Genomic DNA, 20721 nt, shown 5'->3' on the forward strand with positions numbered 1-20721 from the left:
TGAACAGCACCAAAGCAATAAATGCTGGGTTTCTGTTACACACTCTACGTGCCAGTGAGTCTCCAAAAAAGAAAGAAAGAAAAAATCGAAACTGCAGTTGATGCCAACATAAGCAAAGGTTACATTCTGCCACTGATACATTACGACTTAGAAGTAAATTGAATTGCATAGAATACAAGACCTTTGAAAATTGTTTCATTTTATGTTTAGTCATGACGTCATCTGATTTATTTTTTATTTTTTGCTACATTATTGTCCTGCAAAACACTCGAAAAATTTGTTAGGTTGGGCAGTTGTGGCTAATGAAGGTATGCAATGCAAAAATCAATAAAATGCGTACATAAAACTGGCCTGACAAAATGCTGGGACTTTTAATAGCAACCTGTGGTATTTGCTGCATTTATGTTGTCCTTAGTCAACCTCTTCATCTCCAGTGTTAAAAATAAAAACACTATTGAGTTCATGAGAATGAGATGAGGAAGTATTGAAACCTTTTTCTACTTCTGAGGGGGTAATAGAAGAATATCCTTTTTGTTGTTGTTGTTTCATGTTCTAATTGAACGTGAAACAAGAGCTGATCACACACCGTCCAGATTCCTTTGGGATCTGTGACATAGCTTTTCAAATTTTTGCCTGACTCCATTTCCAAACCTGCCATCTGCAGTTTACTCAAAATGTAAAAGCTCTAGTGGGGGTGACTGCCCACTTCCACTTGACTCGAAAAGCCTTTGTGAGACTTTTCAAGAAGATGAGTCAGTTCACTAAGGATTCAAAAGTTCTAGGCCGAACTACTCACACAAAAACTATTTTCTTACTTTCTTAGGTTTATTATTCTCTAAAGTAGTGAGTATGTGAAACAAGTTCCGCAATATAAAGTGTTTTTTTTTTGTGATGAGACTATATTGGCTTTAAAGCTATTGTGTTGGTCTGTGGAGCCACAGGGAGCATGTTTATGGCTGCCAATAAAAACACTTCAAACATTTATTTGGAAACAATAAGTAAGACCCAAGCAACCACGCTTTTTACATATCAATACTTTGACACATTTCCCAGTTATTTAACACATTGCTTATTGGCTTCAATGTTAGGCCTGTTGCAAAACAAGCTCAAGATTTTCCATTTGCATGATTTATTGCTTTTCTTTGTTTACCAATAACATTGGGACAAATGTCTTCTGTCTCATGATTTGGTCTCAGCTCGACCCTTTTCAAAGGACAATTTTTATCACAGAAACTTTGCCACTCATTTTATTTGATATTTCTGTTTTTTATTTTGGATTAAAAAAAAAAGTCTTTTAGTTCCAGTGTTAAATATTTATTAGAATTTAAAGTTTGTTCATCTTAGAAAATCTGTTTGTTCATTATTGTGCCGTTGCCATTATATTTCTTGAAAATAGTCTCAAAAGGACTACGTAATAGCTGATCACAATAACTATATGATAATTTATAATCCAGCAACATTTGCAATCCTGAGATGCCTATTGAATGTATGCCTGAGTATTTATAAGAGCACGGAAGGCCAAATTGAAATGAAAATCCTTGGTTTATGGGACGTTAGTACTGAACATGAACAAGATTAACACACCTCTAAGCCACTGACAATTTATTTTGCATGCACTTTCTGCATGCAACCTGAACAGAACATAAAAGTTAAAAAAAAAAAAAATCCTATAACTGATTATTCATACCTTCCAGACCAAGGCTTCGAATTTCTTCAAACTTAAGGAATGGTAACGCAAACAAAAGTGCTGGATAATCAAATAAAAGGGACGAGCAGGGGGGGAACAAAAATGAAGGCGGCAAATCTTTAGATGAGACAGGTTAAAACGATGCATGTAAAGAAAATAAACTTCTTCAGGCAGGGTGTAATTTAACTCACTGCTTTGATAGCCTGACGTTATAGCACCACCTAGAAGAAAAAATAAGTACTGCACTTTCCAGGAAAGAATTTTGAAAAGTCACTTATAGTAAAGGTACTTTGCCTTGTTCTAAGTGTGGATTGTGGTGTTAATTGCTGCACATTTTCATCATAATCATAGTCCTAAAATGTAATCTGGTATTAATTTCAATACCACCATTTATGGTCATATTAATTGTAGCAGATTAAAATGTAAAGGACTCCATCCTTTACATTTGTGCTACTGTTATAAGTTAAGACGGCAATAAATGCTTCTAGGAAAAGACATTTTCCCTAAGGGTAACGTGGGAGACATGTTCACATCTCAGGACGTTTTCTTCTTTAAATAAAATTTCTGGCTTCACCTAAAGAATAAACAAAAACAAAAAACACGTGCTGTGCATTTGTGTCACTCAGTTTACTCTGATGATGCCCAACAAAGAAAATCCTGTGGAACCAACTGCCTTCAGAAATCATCAAATTAATTGAAACGTAAGAGTAAATTCAGTAGTGATGAGAGGTCCTCAGAAGTTTCCTTTGGCGCGTCAATGAGGGAGGAGAGTCAGGTATAAAAGTACTTAAGAGCCAAGAAGAAGAGGAAGAAGGTGCTCCGCTCAGACGAAAGAAAGCTTGAACCTTTTGAACTTAAATGTGGGAGAAAACTAACAAAAGCACATCACCATGAGCACACAGTGTGCATGGAAAAACATCTCTGTAACAGTATCATGCTGTGGGGATCCTTTTCTTTCACAGGGACAGGCAAATTGGCCAAGTTAAACAGAAAAACACTGGAAATAAAAAGAGGTTAGCAACCGCAAAAGACAAACCCCAAAACCTTGCAGCTGTGCTCGCAATTGAAAAACAATCCTACTGCTGTAAATTGAACAATTACGCCAAACTTAATGTTGGCATATTAAATACAAGTGCTAAAAAATGAATAGAACATTATGGTTGTAATATGAGCAAAGGTTTGGAAACATTTGCATAGGACTGGATACCAAGCAGGCATCCAAATATCCCTTTTCTTGCCAAGTTTAAGACAATACAATAAATGAAGAACTTCACTTTTAGATTTTTATTTGAAAATTCATTAAAAATGATAACTTGTCTCCTCGCTCTGACTCAAACAACATGTGAATTTACTGGTACACCTTAGAGGCACAGATTTTTTTTTTCTTTGGGAGGATTCGAATAAAGGAATCATGATGCAAAGAGAAACAAATGCAGCACTTTTTGTCGACTCCACAACGAAAATGAAATTCAAAACAGAACCAGTCCACTCGTTTTTATATGTGTATATCCGTCTATATATAAAACAGAGTGAAAAGCCATGTGTACCAGTTTCAAAGATATTTTACAAAAAGAGTGTCAGATGAAGTTTGTTAGTGTTGACAGGTAAAAATCTACCCAAATCCACTTTAGAGTGATGATAATGTAATCTGTACCATACGTACATGAAGACCCAGCCTATACATCCATCTTTCATCATATTTTTCTCACTGTGTTGGTAAAATACAAAAGAAATACCTTACAAAACACATCTTATTGTTTTGGTTTAAACATAGTACCATTACAAACGTAGTGTACACATCCTATACATCAGTGCTCCTCAGCTCAGCACATTCTTATCTTTAACTCATGTGGAGGTAGAAAAACTCCAGCAAGCCCACACAGTCAGATTAAAGACAGTCCTTTTGTGTATGAACCTTTTTTCTTTAAAAAATAGAAATACATTTTATTAATAAAAAAAAAGTGTGAAACTAATTTTGAACTTTATTTCCAAAACAGTGTGGAGCCAGTCTTCCAATACGTTTTACCTCCCCCAGTATGCGTCACTGAAAACAATTAAACTAATGCTTCTATAGTATTGCTTTCTCCTTACATTATAGTGTTTAAAAAATAAATACGACATGCACGTCTTTACATGTAGTGCATTATTGTCTGAGACGAGGCAGACTGTCTGCAATAAGGTCATCCTATCTTTGATCAAATTGATTAAAAGTCCATGATTTTCACGTAACAGAATTTGTACCTTTCAAAGATACAGAAACAATAAAAGACGCCAATGTGGCAGGTTACAATGACACTCACTAAAATCACTTTGTTTAGAAAACGTATGCTTAAACTCGTCTTACGTCAGTCCTGTCCAAGATGTTAAAAACATGCTTGACCTCAGCATCAATCCCGCTGATCAAAAATGCTTTAACCAGACAACAAAAAGTCCCCGGATGGAGTTCTGAGACCGTTTTTCCAATTCTTTTCTTTTCTGCAGTGTTTCGCTCCATGTCAACAAACTCATGTTTCTAACTTAACAAGCAAACAAAACAGAAAATGAAGAGAAAGTAAAGCAATGACAGTTGGCACGTTGTGGGATGTTGCTGTTTTGACGCCTGAATAACGTACACATCAAACAAGCAAAAGGTACGACTAAAGTGTGACGGTTGGTCAAAACAAAACAAAAAAAAAAAAAAAGACGAGTGTGTTCAGAGTAAAGGAGTTGGGGCTCTGTGTGCCGAGCTGGAAATAGTGTTTTTAAGCCATTTGTATCAAAAGTCAGATGAGTCTTTGCACTAGACATGCTGCTAGTCATTAACAAGGCGATACACATGGTACTGAGCTCCATGTTCGCTTGTGGACACTTCAAACACGAAGGCGATGCACAGCAGAGTCTCCTGGGTCTCTCTGTTGGACACCACCTGATAAAGGTCAAAAAGGATAACAGGAAAGTAAGGGGGGTCAACAGTAATAATTTATGGTAAGCAGTAAATTTAAGAGAATGCATGACGTATGAATTACACTCAAGTAGGTTGAAGAAAATTGGAAATGATTTTAAGTGATCTTGGTGTTTTTCGCTTCTGCTATGAGAGTAAATTGTTTTTGCACTTAACCTGCAGAACTTGCTGAATTTTAGTGGATAATCTTTAGTTAGCATAACAATTATTGACAGGTTCTAGGAAACAACTGAAATCTGTTTTTAAGCTAGACCTTCTTAAATGTAAACTCCTCAAAAACAAGCCATTTTCCTCTTACAAGTGAATTTAATGCTACAGTCTCCATTATTGCAGTTTAAAGGGGCAGTATTTTCCAGGCATGGAATGCCATTTTATACCACAATCCATTACTTTCTGTTCTAAAAATGCTGTATATATCAAACTTGGAAATTTGACTTTACAATCTGATGCCTGGAAATAGGTCTTAATTTCAAAGCATCTTTGGCGACAGTAAACAGCAGATCGACGACTGCAGTTATTCCCAATACGAGCTCTTTATCGCTTCAGTCCTTCAGGCAAATTGTCTTGTTTCGTCAAAAGCTTCGCCAATGAATTTGAGTCCTAAAGGCTTCTTGACAGCTGGCTTGTTGGTACAGTCTGTAGCATCTCAGATGTTTTCAAACCATTCGAATACGCCATCAAAATGATGATTGTGTTTAAATTGACTGAGGAAGTTTGACATGCTAAATACCCTTTTTCTTCTCGTAGAAATACCTTTCAATATTTGTTGAACAAAGCCGGCTTATTGTTTTAAAGAAGTTCCAGACTTCTGCTGCTATGCTCTCTGTTTTCTGACAAGCCTGACTACATTCACATGGTGGTGGAAGTTCCCAGTTTTGGAGCCGTTTTGGTCTTTTATGTTTATGCTTGTTATTTGTTTTTAGCCATTCAGATTTCGTAAAATACCTGCAGGATGGTGAAGTTCTCAAGTACACTGTTCATCATGTATTTCTCCGGCAGATGCTTGAGTTTGTGGATAAAGTTGATCATGTATTCACACATAGGTGAACGATGGATGCGGAAGATGTACTTTCCTCCCTCTAATTGAGCGAATTCTGTCTGCATGGGGAAAGAAACGCACACATGCAAGTGTGTATTAAAACACACACCTCCAAGTTATTTCTCTGCATCCGAACAACAGTGGCTTTTCTCACCTCAACTTTCTCCACCACCTGTTTTCCGAAAGAGCAAACCTTTGTGGAAACACTGACGGTGATGCTTTCGGTCCCACTGTACTGGCTGCTCACTCCATAAAATGCGCCAGGGCCCTCCTCAATGTCACCGCTCAGATCCGCCTGGAACAGGAACACCAGACAAAAATAAACAAAGAAGCTCCCGATGACAAATAATAGCAACGGAAGCTCATTTATTACGCAGTGTATCAGAAAAAAGTGTGACTCAGTGTTGCGTTGATTTTTCTAACACATTTCTTATTGACTTTTTCATTAACAACATGAGCTCCACAATATCCTACTTAAAAATGATCTGTCTGGTGGTATTCGATGTTGTGTGATTGACTTTTTTTCCCCTCAACTCTCAGAGACAATGACTCTCTTTATGTACTAACCCAGAACTTAACGAGAAAGAACGCATTGTGAGGCCCCTTTTCGTACAGCTCCTTCAGGCCTCCTTTCTTTTCTGAGAACTTGTCGTAAATCTGTCTCACATCTATAGACTCCAAAACCGGGTCGCTGTAGCCTGGATTTGACGGTCCAATATGAACAAAAAGGTGTTTATACTGCAGAAAGAAATATGAAAGTCAGAGTGAAGAAGACGGCATTTTGTTTTTCCTTCTACACACAGTTTTTTTTTTGTTGTTGTTATCACAAAGTACCGTGTCTCTGTCTTTTTGAGTCTCCATAAAAGCAGAGTATTCGAGTAAACGTAGTTTTGCAGAAGCGATGGTTCTGTCTTGCCATACAGGAGCAGCGATCGCTGTAGGCCGAGGTGGCGGCAACGTTTCATAACCTGTTGCGCAATCACATGAAAAAAAAACAACAAACATTTACCTGGGAGTATCTACATTAACAGGTAAATCAAGGCTTGGATGTGGAGTCTTACTGATTGGTGGAGGGACAGGCGCTGGTAGTGTAGTGTACGGAGGCTGTGCAAAGGGCTTGATGCTATAAAATTGAAGAATTGAAAAATGAACAAAACAGTTGGAAGGAAGAAATTCATCCAGTTGTGAAACTCCGACTTTCCCTGCCAGACTTACTCCTGAGAATGTCCAGGCTGTCCTGGGACGGGGCCAGGCCAGTACTGAGCACCAAGACAGAATGGAAACAAGTCATAGAGGATTTAGATTTTAGCAGGAACATTAAATAAAAATAAAAGTTGAGCGCGTCCAGTTTTTTGTTAAGGGTGCTCCAATCAGGAGCCGATTGTCAATTACAAACAACAGGACCTGCTGGGACAGATACTGAATCAAGAGATGTCCCAAAGTTGACTATATGCTGTCGGGGTAATTGAAAACTGATCAAATCATTTACAGACATTGCTGCAAATTGTTGCTTTTTTCTGATTGCTGAGCTTTAAGGCTCCACGTCTGCTCAGCTTTCATTTAAACCAAACTAATTTGTTGGGGAAATCTTGATTACACTTGTGATAACTGAGGGACTCAGTTGGTGTCACTGGAAACGTCATAAAAACAAAGATACTGAGCTTTTTTCTTCATATTAAAGAGTAATTCTTCATTTATGATCAGTACTGCTCTGTACCACTTTTTTCTGCTGATAATATCCAGGGTTTTTTCATATATTCAAAAAAAATAAATAAATAAAAAATAAAAAAATTAAAAAAAATCAATCCTTCCCCATACTGTAATTTTCAAAATTAGCGATTAAGAAAAACATAAAATTACAAATTGTGACATGTCAATTCCTGACAAATTGACAGGAAGGAACTTGTCAGGATGTTTTTTTTTAATAAAGATCTGCTGAAAAAAACAAGCTAAATCGACTACAGTTATGTTCACTTCTAAACACTTTTGCTGCCCTCTGGTGGAATCTGCCTAATGCTTTAAAAAAATTACATTCTTTTTTGAAATACCATTAAGGATTTTCTGATCAACATTTTCAGTAACCACCAATAAAAATCAACCAATGCAAATAACTGCCAATGAAGGCCTGCTAAATGGAGCACCCTCAGTGTGTGTCTCACTCTGACTGGTGGAGGGAAGGGAGTCTGAGGTTTCATTACACTCGCTGACACAATCTGAGCCGACGACAGGTTGGCCACTGTCTGGAGTGCCTTATCTTTGGATACCTGATCCTAAATGAAAGAAGAGACACACACAGAGTAATACACAATGGTAAAGAACCATCAATTTCAATGTCGGTTAACATAAAGGTCAGACAACTTTTAAAGGATCATCTTATCCAGTAGGCCAGCCAACATTCACTTAAAGTCAGGAAGATGCAGTTACTATAAAGGACAAGACATGGAAGACAGCAAAGCAGAGCCAAGAAGCAAAAGGTGAAGGCGCATCAAGTTGGAAGAGCTAAACCGTCACCAGCACTTAGCTAAAGCCACTAGAACCCCCCCCCACAAAAAAGAAGCAATGAGTAGAGTTTTTGAGTATGGCAGTAGAGCTGCGATATGAACTAGCAGTAATAAAAATGTAATGCCAACCACACAGCACAACAAAAGCCTGAAGCAGAGAACTGGAGTTGTGTAACCAAAAACTTACCAAGTTCATGGCCTACGGCAAAAGAGACATGTAATAAATTCAATTTAGTACACTCAAAACGAAGGGGACAGATGTTGGGTAACAACACAAAGTCTGCCTGCTCTGAAATTCATTTGGGGCAGTCATCACTCTGGGTTACTCTGAACTCCTCACAAATGTTGGGATTTGAAATTATTCATTGTGTCCAAAGTGCCCAAAATGTGGCAGGAAAAAAAATCTATGTCGAGTCAAAACTTTCAGCAGTAATAATAATAATAATAATAATAATCATCATCATCATCATCATAGTAATAATAACGTAGGAAAGGAAAGTTTGTATTGACAGTTGTTGACAGTCTTCATGAGAAATGTTTGTTTTGTTGGACTTGAAAATGTCTGACTAACATGGTGAGTAATGAGTGAAGACGTTGAAACTAGGTTGGAATAATTTACCAATAATTTCTAAATGATGAACCACAAAATGCTCTGAAGAAGTCTAAATATTTCACTGGAAAGTTTAAGAATAAGCTCAAGCCCACACTAAATTCAAAACCTTTTATCATGTAAGCTTACATTCACAAATGCATTAATTTTTTTAAAAGCAAGAAGTCAGTGCAAAATGATGGTAGACAACACTATACTAAAGGCTCAAGGGACAAACAGAAAAACAGTAAAGAAAGAAAAGGAAAAAATACTCAAGAATAGGAAGACAGAAGAGGTTTTTCTTCAAAGTGTAACCCTCAGTGAGAGGAATATTACAATGTCTTTGCTAGTGTGAGTGCGTGTTTGTGTTTGCAGGCATAAATGCACTTTATCATATACTAACCAAGCAATGTAATCTCATGCAATTATCTGCCAGATGTCCTGAGCAAAATGAGCAGGCCAGCAAACTCCCATGCATAGACAAAAACTCTTAGCAAAAAGTCTAATCCCCTGAAAAGCCACAAAATAAAGGGTTTTTCTTCCCCATGAGCAACAATAACAAAACTACAGCCAGCAAGCAAACACGACACTTGTGATGCAAAGAAAAAAAAAACATTTATTGTATATAAATGTGGGCAGAACACATGGCTTCACTTCTGCATCATTAACTGTGAGTCCAAATTAAGGTTTTACTCTCACACAGTTAAAAGCAAGATCAGGGGCAGCATCGCAAAAAAGCCTGAATTAATTTGACATGCAGCCATGCAAATTAGTTGATTCTTAACAAATCTAAAGGAGTATTCCACAGTTTCACAGCATGCAGTCTTAGGAGTGAAAGAGCAAGAGCTGACCAGTGACAGTCCTTGTGGTCTGAACTATGACCAATCTGCAGTTGGAGCTTTAACAACCAACAAGCATTTTTTTAAAAATCTATATTACAATACAGTAGGTTTAGTAAGATTTGAGCGACATGCAGAACAACGCTGCCAGCACTGCAAAGTCAGTATGCCTGTGTACCTTCAGCTTAGACTGAAATTCACGAGACTTTCTCTTGGCCAACACTTGCAGGTGACTAGAGACCTGAAGAAGGACAGGATGAAGGGGAAAAGGATGGAAGGAAACGGGGAAAAGAAGGACTGTAACTAGAGAGGATCGAGCGAGTTGATGCCACGGGAACCCACCTTGATGCTCGCCTGGTACTCACGTACCCGCTTACGTGCCAAAACTTGAATGTGACTAGATACCTTTGGGGTCAGGTTTACCCCCATGAAAACAAAAAGGAGGATCTTTCAATTCAGAAACACTCAAGAGCAATGGCATCCATTTTTGTGTGCAACTAAACATGTGTGATGTTCTACAAAACACAGCTGGAAATATGCGCGTTGTCCAGAAATATCTGTGCTTACCTGTTTGCGAGTACGTGTCTTCCCAGTTCGAAGCTTTATGTAGCGAGCTATCAGCTCGTTTCGACCTAGAGGAGAAAGAAGTGATTAAAAGAAGCAACGAAAGGGAGGTGAGCACATTTGTCCCATTTTAATAGTTACAAGTAATTCAATCTAAGTTCCAAGTTTGACAACAAATGACATCGGCACCTCACTCAGCATTATCCCATCCATCCACAAATTTGTCAGCTCCCCCCTTCACAAGATCCCGCTCTGGACAGTTGTCCAAGTCACCGACATCAGAAACCGACAACGCAAGTTCTTTATAGTGAAGGACTCAAAGAACAAGTATAATCACTGAAGCCAAAAGCTAAAATTAAACAAAGTGAATCCTTTTGTTTTGATCCCTTAACTATTTCACAAAAGAAGCAAGTGAAACTTTACTGATGGCTCTAGCTAAGTGTAAGATGTCTCTATAGAAGGAAAAAACAAAAAAAATAAATAAATAAAAGGCTTTTGTTGATTAAACCCAGTACTCATTACACAATTATAATCTCTGGCAGGCTTTGCATTTCTGTGGCTTCACAATGTCCCCATTAAAAGCTTCATAGGTCTGGTTTGGCCTTCCTTCCTGGCAGAGCTCCAAAACAAATGACAAATAGGATGTATGAAAAAAGAAAAAGTATTGAATGTCTGCATGGGTGACTACAGACTGCCTGTTCATCACTTTCTTCCTCTGCCTCACCAGCTACAACTCAGCCATGATGATCTGATCGTAAAGTAGTGAGCAACTCACTCTACTGCAAGGAGGTTAAGTGGAGGTGTAACTGCTGATCCCATATGTGAAGCAACATCATTAGCAACCATCACCATGTGCTTTTCTTGGAAGTGACTGAGCCCCTTGGGGACTCTGGATGAGTCACATCAGTTAACTTACCAGCAACATAAAATTCCCCAAAAATTCTCAAAAAGAGGTTGACTCAGGCAAATCAGACCACTCCAATTCTCCAAACACAAGGACACAAAGTCCTTCCTGCCTACTGCTGCTCCTTATAAGACCGGTGGCTTTTCTTTTGAAGTACTTGATTGCAAAACTGAAAACGAGGAGCATAGGGCACACAAACAAAGTCCCAGAAACAAAACTGAAAGCCCGGGGGATCCTTTACTGGCAGACAGAAATGGTGCCTTTAAACTCAATGTAGATTAAATGAAGGACTGCTGTTCATTTTACAAAGGCTGATGTAGAATTTTACTCCTGGGAATTTGTGCCTGTGATGATCTCACCTGACGAGGCCCGACTGCCCATCTGTTCCTGCTGTATAAAACAGCAAAAAGTTCTACTAGCCACTGCAACAATTGGCTAGAGCTAGACATGGGCCGGTCAGCGACCAACTCCAAACCTTAAAGTTAGGCTTTTAAAAGTGATTACATTTATCCTCCTATGATTTGAAAATATTTTATCGATATGCCAGGTAAATTGACGGAGTTTTCTCTAGCATCATAAGCACAGTGATGCACCATGAAGGTCAGTCAATTGTAAATATAAATGCAGGAGAAGCAACATTTATCTCTCATAAAACAACAATAATGCTTTTTAACTCGATAGTTGGCAAGTGACTAAGTGTTTTGTACTGCAGCCTGGCTACCTGAGCAGATAGCCAGACTTCTCAATTAAAACAGAAACACCTTCGAGAAAACCTGCTTGATTAAAATAAGACATTAGTCTAGGAAGCAATGCTATAAAAAGTAATATCCAGTGCATTAAACATGTGAAAACTACACCTTGATTTAGTGTATTTATTCAAAGGTTTTGCTCAAGTCAGTGGATCAAAATCATAATAAATATGAAAGAGATGAACCAGAGATTCAAAGCAGCTACTTTTTTCCCCGATCAGCTTTAAGTCATAAAAGAAATGGAAAAGTAGTAATCTTGTTTCCAATTTACCGCTGCCAACATTTTCAATCTATGAATTAATCAATTAAGATAATAAATCTAATATAAATTAAATATAAGTTAAGAACATGTGTGTCGCTTCAAAAACTACTTATCACAATATTTGTAAAAAAAATAAAAAATTATTCTTTCTCATCTGGAATAGCTCCAGAAAAAAACACCAAACATAATAAACAAAAAAATGGAAAACGTATGGTAAAATCTCAAAGAAAACTGATATTGGAGCAACCCTGTCAAAGCATATCAAGCTAAACAATAACACAGCAGCAATAATTAATGTACAACTTCAGAAGCAGGAGGAGTAATTGCTTTTTTCTTTCTAAATAAAAATGTATAACAAATACAGAGAAACGTTTTTCAAACTAATCTGTGAAGTTTAGTACATTGAGATATTTATATATTAAAAAAATCACATTGTTTTACTGTTGTTCCTTGATTTCAATTTATTCTTTGGAAGTCTGACTGTAAAAAAACAGACTTTACATGTGACAAGCAAATCCGAACCATTTGAATAACCAACAATTCATGTACAAGAAGGCCATAAGCAACTTAGTTGCAAGACTGACATGAAAAATATTGTGACTAACCCTCCCACTCCGACTTTATCATTTCTTGTGGGGGAGGAAAGGACGAGTGGGAGTCATGTGTCAGACGCAAGTTCCACACCTGAATAAACTTCTGCTTAATTTTAAGTGTTTTGCAGTGTTTTCCATTATCCGAGGGGGGGTGGGCACCATCCCCCGCCAACAAGACCGCTCGCCTCGCAGCATGCAGTAATTGACGGCTTTAACAGTTGAAGTTATTGCCTTTACCAGCATCAGTACCGCCAGATCTCGTGGTGAGCCATTTCTGTTCCTACATGGTCGCTGGTCAACTTTCAGCTCTTTCTGGAGCTCGGTTTAGAGTAGACGCATCGTCGTGAACTTTCAAAAGCGTCAACATCAAAGTTGATAAAAGCTGAATGGAAACGTGCTTCTACTCCGTTTCCTGCGATGCTAGCACACGATGAGTCAGGTAAGCTAGCACGAGGGCAAACACCCTCTCCTCTACGATGCATATGGCGAAGGTACAGAAATCAGCTGAGTGCTTAATGTCCTAGATATGCTCAAGCGCAACTTCAATGGCGGTGAAATACATTTTATTTGTAATAATGGTTATTATTTAATTGCTCTACATACTGATTGCAGTATGTAGAGAGGGGGGCACCTATTGCATTTTTATGGACAATAAAAACCTGACTGTGGCCTAACTGTTTCAGCACTAAATATAGCAAAAAAGTCAAAAAATTGGCAAAAGTAGGAAGACTATTATCAAACATAGCCCTCGCTCAGAGCCTTGTGGTAGTAGAAAATATCAGTTTCATGTGCAAGAATCGATAGATAGTTGATCACATAAAGTTAAAGAAATTGGGGGTGATCAATCATTGCCCTCCACCTCGCCCAGGGCCAAGTCTCTAGGGGAAACACTGAGCAGTGCTACTCTGCGGTCCTTTAAGTTGGTTAGAAAATGCTAAGCTGCTGTTTTGTGAAAACAAATGTGGGCATAATAATAAAAAATGAGTGCAGCTTTTAAGTGCCACAATGCTGAAACAAACTTATCTGTTACATTGGTGTTTTTTCATCCTCATAGCACATCGCCTAATGAAGTAGAGGCTGAAGCGGATGTAAATGCAAATAAATGACTGATCAACATGACTGGGATTCTTAGATGTGAGCCAAAACCTTCATCAAGATGTGATAAAAATGCTATTCCACATCCTCTTCTTCAGGCCCAGAATGCAAACAATCAGAGAGTGCAGTGAACATGCACATAGATTAAATCTGAATAAAGCAGACCAATGTCAACACATTTTTAAGCCAAAACTGAAAAGTGAATTCATATAGCCCAGAATGCCTTTCTCTTGACATCCACCAACAAAGTGTGGCTAAAATGAGATGCTAACCAAACACGGCTTCAATGACCAGAGGGCACCTTGACAAACTCGAACATCAAAAAGTGCACTTATTTCAGCAATTCAACTCAAACTGTGATCATCCTAATTTATATAGGATCATTACATACAGGGTGATGGATTTCAGAAATAATTTAGCTGATTATGGATTATAGCCAAATTTTTTTATTGGTATTACCAGAAAACACAAGACGAGATCAATAAATGTTACGTCAGGACTTCCACAGCAATGTGGAAAACAGCTGACTTGACGGTTGTTCAGCCAACAGTCACTCACACTCCCTCAGAAGGAGGGTAAGCTACACAAAGTTCTACACCCAAGCATCTTAAAGGAAAGCTTGGTGGAAGGAAAAAATGCTGGTAGAAAATAAACTCGCACAAGTAACAGGGGTTACATCAGCCTTGACAAGATTGTTAAGCAAAGCCCAGTCAAAACACTCTGGGGAAGATTCGCAACTAGAATCAGCGCTACAAGAGCCACCACACAGAAATATCTACGACATGAGCTACAACTGTTGCATTCCTCGTGTTAAACCAATCCTCGGCCAGACAACGTCAGAAGTACTTTCCATGAGCAGAGCAGAAGAAAAGGATTGGAGTGTGGCTCAGTGCTCCACAGAAAACTTCATTTTTTTCCTGAGTCCAGAGGAAGAGTGGAGAAGGCCAAAATCCAAGCTGCCTGAGGTCCAGTGGGACATTTCCATCACCAATGAGGATTTACAGGAGAAAGTTATCTGTTGGTGGCGGTCCACTAAGTTTTACTGACTCCAAAGTCACCCTAGATTTTGAGAACTTCATGCTTCCCTCAGCTGAAAAGCTCTATGGAGAGGCTGATTTCATCTTCCACAGGACCCCCAAAAGTACCAATACCTGCTTCAATGACAAGAGTACCGCTGTGCTAGCTGCTCTGTACATGTGCACAGGAAACATTTGCAGAAAGGCAGCTAATCCAATTGAGTTCATTCACTATATTCTATCCAGTACATTATTTTCAGTGGGCCAGCAACAGATCAAGGAGTACAGCCATTTTCAATAGTTTTTTGTCTGTGATTATGCCATGCTTAAGATGAAAGCTGGCCATCATAATTATCTCAAGACAGAAACCTTCTTACCATACATCTTGCCCTCATCTGAAAGTATGATCTTTCTCCTCCCGCATGGAGGGTAGATGGCCAGCGCTTCTTGAAAGCTCTGCTCGATGTCTGGACTCCAGACGCCTTCAGGGTCGCCATCCAATCCACGGTCAGCCCCATCTGGCAGTCCCTCTCCGTTCCCGCTTTCCTCCTGCGCCCCATCAGGGCTGCTTCGGCAACTCCACTCCGACGCAATGATGACGGTTCCAGCTACACACTCACCTGCAGCACAGCATATGAAATGTCTTTATGATAATTATAAGGGAGTTTTCTATGGGGGTGAGGGCTAAAAATATGTGTTATTGCAATAAGATCTATTAGATTTAGCATGATGGCTGTGGGTCGCTTATGATTGGTGTTCTTTCAAAACCTAATTATATCATAAACAGCATAGAGGGAAAAAAATTACAATTTAGAATGAGTTTTCCATTCACATTAAGAACATCTGAGTAAAATATACCACAATACCAGAGAAAAGAGAAGTAATTATTTTTAAAGGGGGTAAATTTAGACTAAAAGAGCCTGCAATCAGCAAGGTTTACAGCAGTGGAAGTAATAGTCCATGACTGCTTTGAAAACGCAATCAAGTTTAAAAAAAAATATCTTAAAATAAATCCGAATATACAAACTGAAAATGTTCCATGTACTAGAAAAGGCAAAAAAAAATATCATGGTGAAGAAGATTCTCCTTCTTGACCACAACACAAACCAGCAGTGAGGAGTAATTACTGCCAACATTAACAGCTGCATAAAAATCTAAGAAATTACATAAAGAAAGGAAGAAATGTAAGAAACCATTTAAAATGAAATCTGCTACATGTTCGTTCGTTCAGGCCCGGAAAGAGAGAGCCGTTCTGTCAGAGAGTAACAGAAAGGCTGGATGGGATGCGTGAAAGTTTCTGCTTTATTGGATTATGCTTTGAACCTCTAGCAAGAAAACTGCTGGATTTGGAAATGTTGGTAATTTATAAACGTCAAGTCAGCAGCAAACACATTTGCTTGTAAGTAAACAAAACCTTTTAGCTAGGTAGCCTGTTGGACGAATCCTCAAAGGAGGGTCAGTTAAATAGAAAAAAGTCAAATAAAAGATATTTTGGCGGACGATAAGATACAATGTTAACAAGTACGACAAATGTCCTGAGGGGCTGCAAATACTTTCAAACTTCACTGTGAGTAAAATCAGTTTCATCTGAAGTCATTTGCTACTTCCTTAGTGAGAACTAACCGAAAGAAAGTAGGGCATGAAGACTAGACTTTAAAAAACAACAATAAATAAATCAAGGAATGGTTTAGGTTGCACAAACTACATTTGAGACAAGCTGTCATAGCAACCTTCCAGTGAGTCTTCTGGTTCAAATCTACTCTGCATCACCAGAATCAGAAACAAACACAAGAGCAGCATTTGGTTTTTATGCTCCACTAATCTGGAATAAACCTTCAGAAAACTGTCCTGAAACCCATTTGCTTATAATAATACATGAAGCATCTGTAGTCCAACTTTTCTGTCTTTCCCTTTGGTTTGTCACTGAAATAAACTTTCATGTTTTGCGCTTTGAACTGTCTCGTAGTTGATATGTGCCACACACAAAAAAAATCTTGCTCTGCCAAGACCTAAAAGGCAAAACAATTTCAGGATAACCACTCAGTAGTGCTTTACTACAATGTTCAGGACGTGCAGGCGTATTAACAATGTTTCCACACTGAATTATTATGGCTAATGAAATTAGAAAAAAAAAAAAAAAAGACAAATTCTAACTCAATTAATACTGACAAAACCAGATTTTGTTCAGATAGTCGTCTTAGAGAAAACTGTTCGAAATAAATTACACTCTCTTGTCATAAGTTTCCTTTGAATACAGACACATTTACAATGTGAAAGCTGCTGGATGTGTAATGCTTTCCAGATTGGTGCAAAAATGATCCCAACCACAAAACAACCCCAGACCATCAGTGTGGTCTGTGAACTTCCCCTGCTGTGCTCATACTATACACTGTGCTTACAGACTTCCCAGATTCAGCCTCTGCTGAAAGGGTCGAATTGTTTCCACAGCCTTCAGACATAACTGAATGAATGCATTAAAAAGATTGAATGTGTGATACACAAGCGGCTCCGAAGATGTTTCACATGAATCCTTGTTTCTCTTTCTGTTGATGATTAGGCTCCAATACTCAATCTCAAAGAATAATACATTGTAATTTCTAACAAAAAAACATCAATAAAACTCAACTAAAAAATGAACACTGGGTTTGAGAAGACAATTTAAATATCCAAAATAAACAAACAAAAACATCCAAAACAACAAATAAAATGAATATTAAACAAAATTGCTCTTGAAGACATTTTGTCATCCAGTCTTTGGTGGAAAGACGAGCAGAACTTTTCAAGCTCGCTTTAATGCGTCATGCAATTAATTTATTTATTACTAACTGTAACAGGCTTACTGTATGTCTGACTAAGCGAAATATTGGGATTTTGTCACTAACTGAGCAACCATTGCTTAAATAAATTAATGCCTTAATCTTTCACCGCCCTTTAACATTCAGCATTGGACAATTTCAAATTTAGCTACAGCATACATCAGGTAGTTTATCTTACCAGCTATAAACTTCATAGAGATGCACTAATCAATAAGCCAGGGTTCAAAAATAGCCAATTTCGATTTGATCAGCTCTGCCGAAGCTCTGCCCGTTTTTTGATCAGCACATCAAAAGCGTGCAAAACCTGACATGAATAGAAAAATCATTTGAAAAATTGTCATTTTTGTTTTGTCTGCTTGACTGAAAACTGCTACCTGAAGAAACCCAAACACCTGTTAAACTCTTTAGAGTGAGTTCCCTCTTAGGAGGAAAAAAGAAAATTACAATGGTGTCAGGCCTTAAAGAAAACAGTGCATCACTAAAAAGCAGTATGTTTTTATTTTTTATTTTTTTCTACAACTGATCTGAGGCATTACAGCCAGTGTGTCTACAAAAGGCAGCGGAGGCGAATGTGGCATTATGGTCAGGAGGCACATGTGGTTCTGTCGTTTTCATTATAGCTCCCAGTGGCCAAAAGGTCAGCTGTTCGGTGCAGCGAGGAGCCAGTAAAGCACTGAGCTAAATAAAACTATGAGCTCAGCAAACTTTGAAAGGACACATGCACGGTACGGGCTGCCTTCTGCGCCAATGGAAGCAGCGGGGGGGAGAGAAGAGGGGGACATGATTACTCAAGCTCTGTTTCAATGCAGATTTCATCGGCAACTTCAGACGAGCGCCGCAACAAACCCTGTCGAATCTGATCGCCGAGCCTTCAGCGGCCACAGAAAATGGAAATCGAGCCTAGTTTCTAGCCGTTGGCTCGATATTCTCACATAGTAGCGAAACTTTCCCCAACAACCGCAGCTAGCGCGGAGAGGGGAAAATGAAGCCGTTTAGCGAAATGGAAGTTGGCAAAACTCGGGAGAAGGAAACGCACACATCACATCTGCCCTAAAAGCTTACAAACAAACCCACAGTTGTGTTAAGAGTGCAGAAAACGCCACTCTTTTAAGTTTTCAAGCGAGCAAGCCGAAGTCGCTAACTCCTTCGAAAGTGCTATGCTAGCTCGTTAGCTTCGGGGCTAATCAAACCGTAACAAACTGCAAACTAAAGTCTCGAGGACGCTTCAAAAGCGATTAGCTGCGGGGCGACGATGGCTTATCGCAAACAAGACATACTGTCTGTTGAGCACACGGGAGGGGGGGGACTCTGATTCAGCGAATCCGCGGCGGGAAAATGCTAATTATGTCAAATATCCCAAAACTTCCAGGCGAAGGCGAAGCAGCTGCTGCCGCACGAAAAAAAAAGTTGCTTGCACACAACAAAGAAGGATATCTGGGAGCTGCACTCACCTCGCAACGGCTTCCGCGCTCTGCTCTAACAGGGACGAACTCCTTCTGCCCCCCGTATAAAAAAAAACCCCAAACACCCCGCTTCTGCACAACACCGGCTCCGAAATTCAACAGTAAGAACAACGGGATAGGAGAAAAAAAGGTGGAATGTATTTTATAAATTTGGTATGAAATCAGGGCTCGGGAAGGGGAGGGAAGAAAAAAAAAACGCGCAGAGGCGTGGCGTCGAAAACACACGACACGCAAAAGTTTTGTGGCTTCCAGCGCAAACTCCTCCCATGGCGGAATGGGAGACTCCTGATTAGAGACGACTTCTGCAGAGGGAGACTGGCGGCACACTCACTGCACATTTCCTGGCCGGATTAGACACGAAGAAGGCGCACATTAATAAGTTTTGATGGCGGAGGCGCAACAGCAGTTTTTAAAGGGGCCTTACTCAGAATTTAATTCCGGGGGCCCCACTTCTGTGTTGAGGTTATTACCACGAGTCACATTCAGAATCGCTGTCTTATGTTGTACTTGTGTTTTGACAAGAGTCACAAAAAATAAATTCCATGACATCTTCATTGGTCACTTCAGATTAGTCAATAAATCAACCAAAAGTCCCAATGGAGTCTAGAGGAAATATAAAAACGTGATTTCAGTGTTTTCAAGGTTATGGAAAGAGAATTTCAGTGTTTGGAATATTTTAGTATTTTAAGTCATCCATTGTGTAAATAAATATGTTTGCATCCTATCCTTCCTTCTATGTGTCCTCCCTCTGCCCTCCCTTTGGTGTCTCTCTCATTTCCTTCCTACTTTCCATTCTTTTCCGCCTTTTCTCATACTTTTAATTGCTCCGTGTCTTTCTCATCTTATTTGCGTTCTTCATCCTCCTCCTTACATCAACCTTTCATTATGTCATCTCCACCGTCCTTCCTTCCTTCCTCCCTTCTTTGTTTCTTCCTTTATTCCTTGCAAAATAACTACATTCCTTCCTTGTGTCCATATGTCAAACGTTTCCACTGCAGAAATTTCTGCCGATAATTGGTATTTTATTTATTTACTTGTTTTTGTAGTGGTAATCAAACTGGTAAGCTTGGAAGCAACAAAGCAAATACGTAAGTAAGCCTATTGAAGTAAACGATTTATGGAATGGCGAAAAGACAAAATGTGGGCGTTCATTTTTCAAAGTCGTATTTTCACCATGTTACTCACACATTTATTAATGTCTGAGTTCCAAACAAAATATTTAACTTTCAAATTAAAAATGATTTGCCAAGTAGAATATTTAGTTTGTACAATAAGTGTTTAGTTCCTCCCCAAAAATATTAAATTTGGAACTATTTTGTTTGAAAACTAAACGATTAGCCCCAACCTGAATCTTTATTTGGGTTTATTTTAAACATCCACTTTTTCTCAGACTTTTAATTGCTCTGTAAAATGAAACATCATTGACCCTTTGGAGACTAAGTCCTCTGTTGTTGTTTCATAGGAAACACAACGCTTTAATTATATTAATTTGATGTATGAGAGATAATCTGTCTGACATTGTTTTCCAGTCACTCAGTGGTGACCAGTCAAGACATTTTTAACATAGGAAAGGAAGCTGTATTAATTGTAATAGCCACAGAGTCACTTAAGCCCCATTGTAATGAGCTGACTGCTAATTATAAACATAGATATTTATTTTCTT

The 20721-nt window shown here is 38.7% G+C and overlaps 1 protein-coding gene across 1 annotated transcript; it reads right to left on the bottom strand.

The window, feature by feature from the left end:
• Positions 1 to 2948: 2948 nt before the first annotated feature.
• tead3a (TEA domain family member 3 a) lies at positions 2949 to 15741 on the bottom strand. Its single transcript, XM_055049974.1, has 14 exons — positions 15720 to 15741; positions 15157 to 15399; positions 10164 to 10228; positions 9939 to 10001; positions 9775 to 9837; positions 8356 to 8367; positions 7827 to 7937; positions 6883 to 6926; positions 6729 to 6790; positions 6502 to 6635; positions 6235 to 6405; positions 5822 to 5962; positions 5574 to 5726; positions 2949 to 4592 (listed from the first exon to the last, which is right to left on the bottom strand). Exons 1-14 carry the CDS (start codon positions 15739 to 15741, stop codon positions 4479 to 4481), a joined length of 1398 nt encoding a protein of 465 aa, XP_054905949.1. The 3' UTR covers positions 2949 to 4478.
• Between the last annotated feature and the right edge of the window lie 4980 nt (positions 15742 to 20721).

The sequence above is a fragment of the Poeciliopsis prolifica genome, unplaced genomic scaffold, assembly GCF_027474105.1.
Source record: "Poeciliopsis prolifica strain line A6 unplaced genomic scaffold, Auburn_PproV2 SCAFFOLD029, whole genome shotgun sequence".
NCBI classification, from domain to species: domain Eukaryota; kingdom Metazoa; phylum Chordata; class Actinopteri; order Cyprinodontiformes; family Poeciliidae; genus Poeciliopsis; species Poeciliopsis prolifica.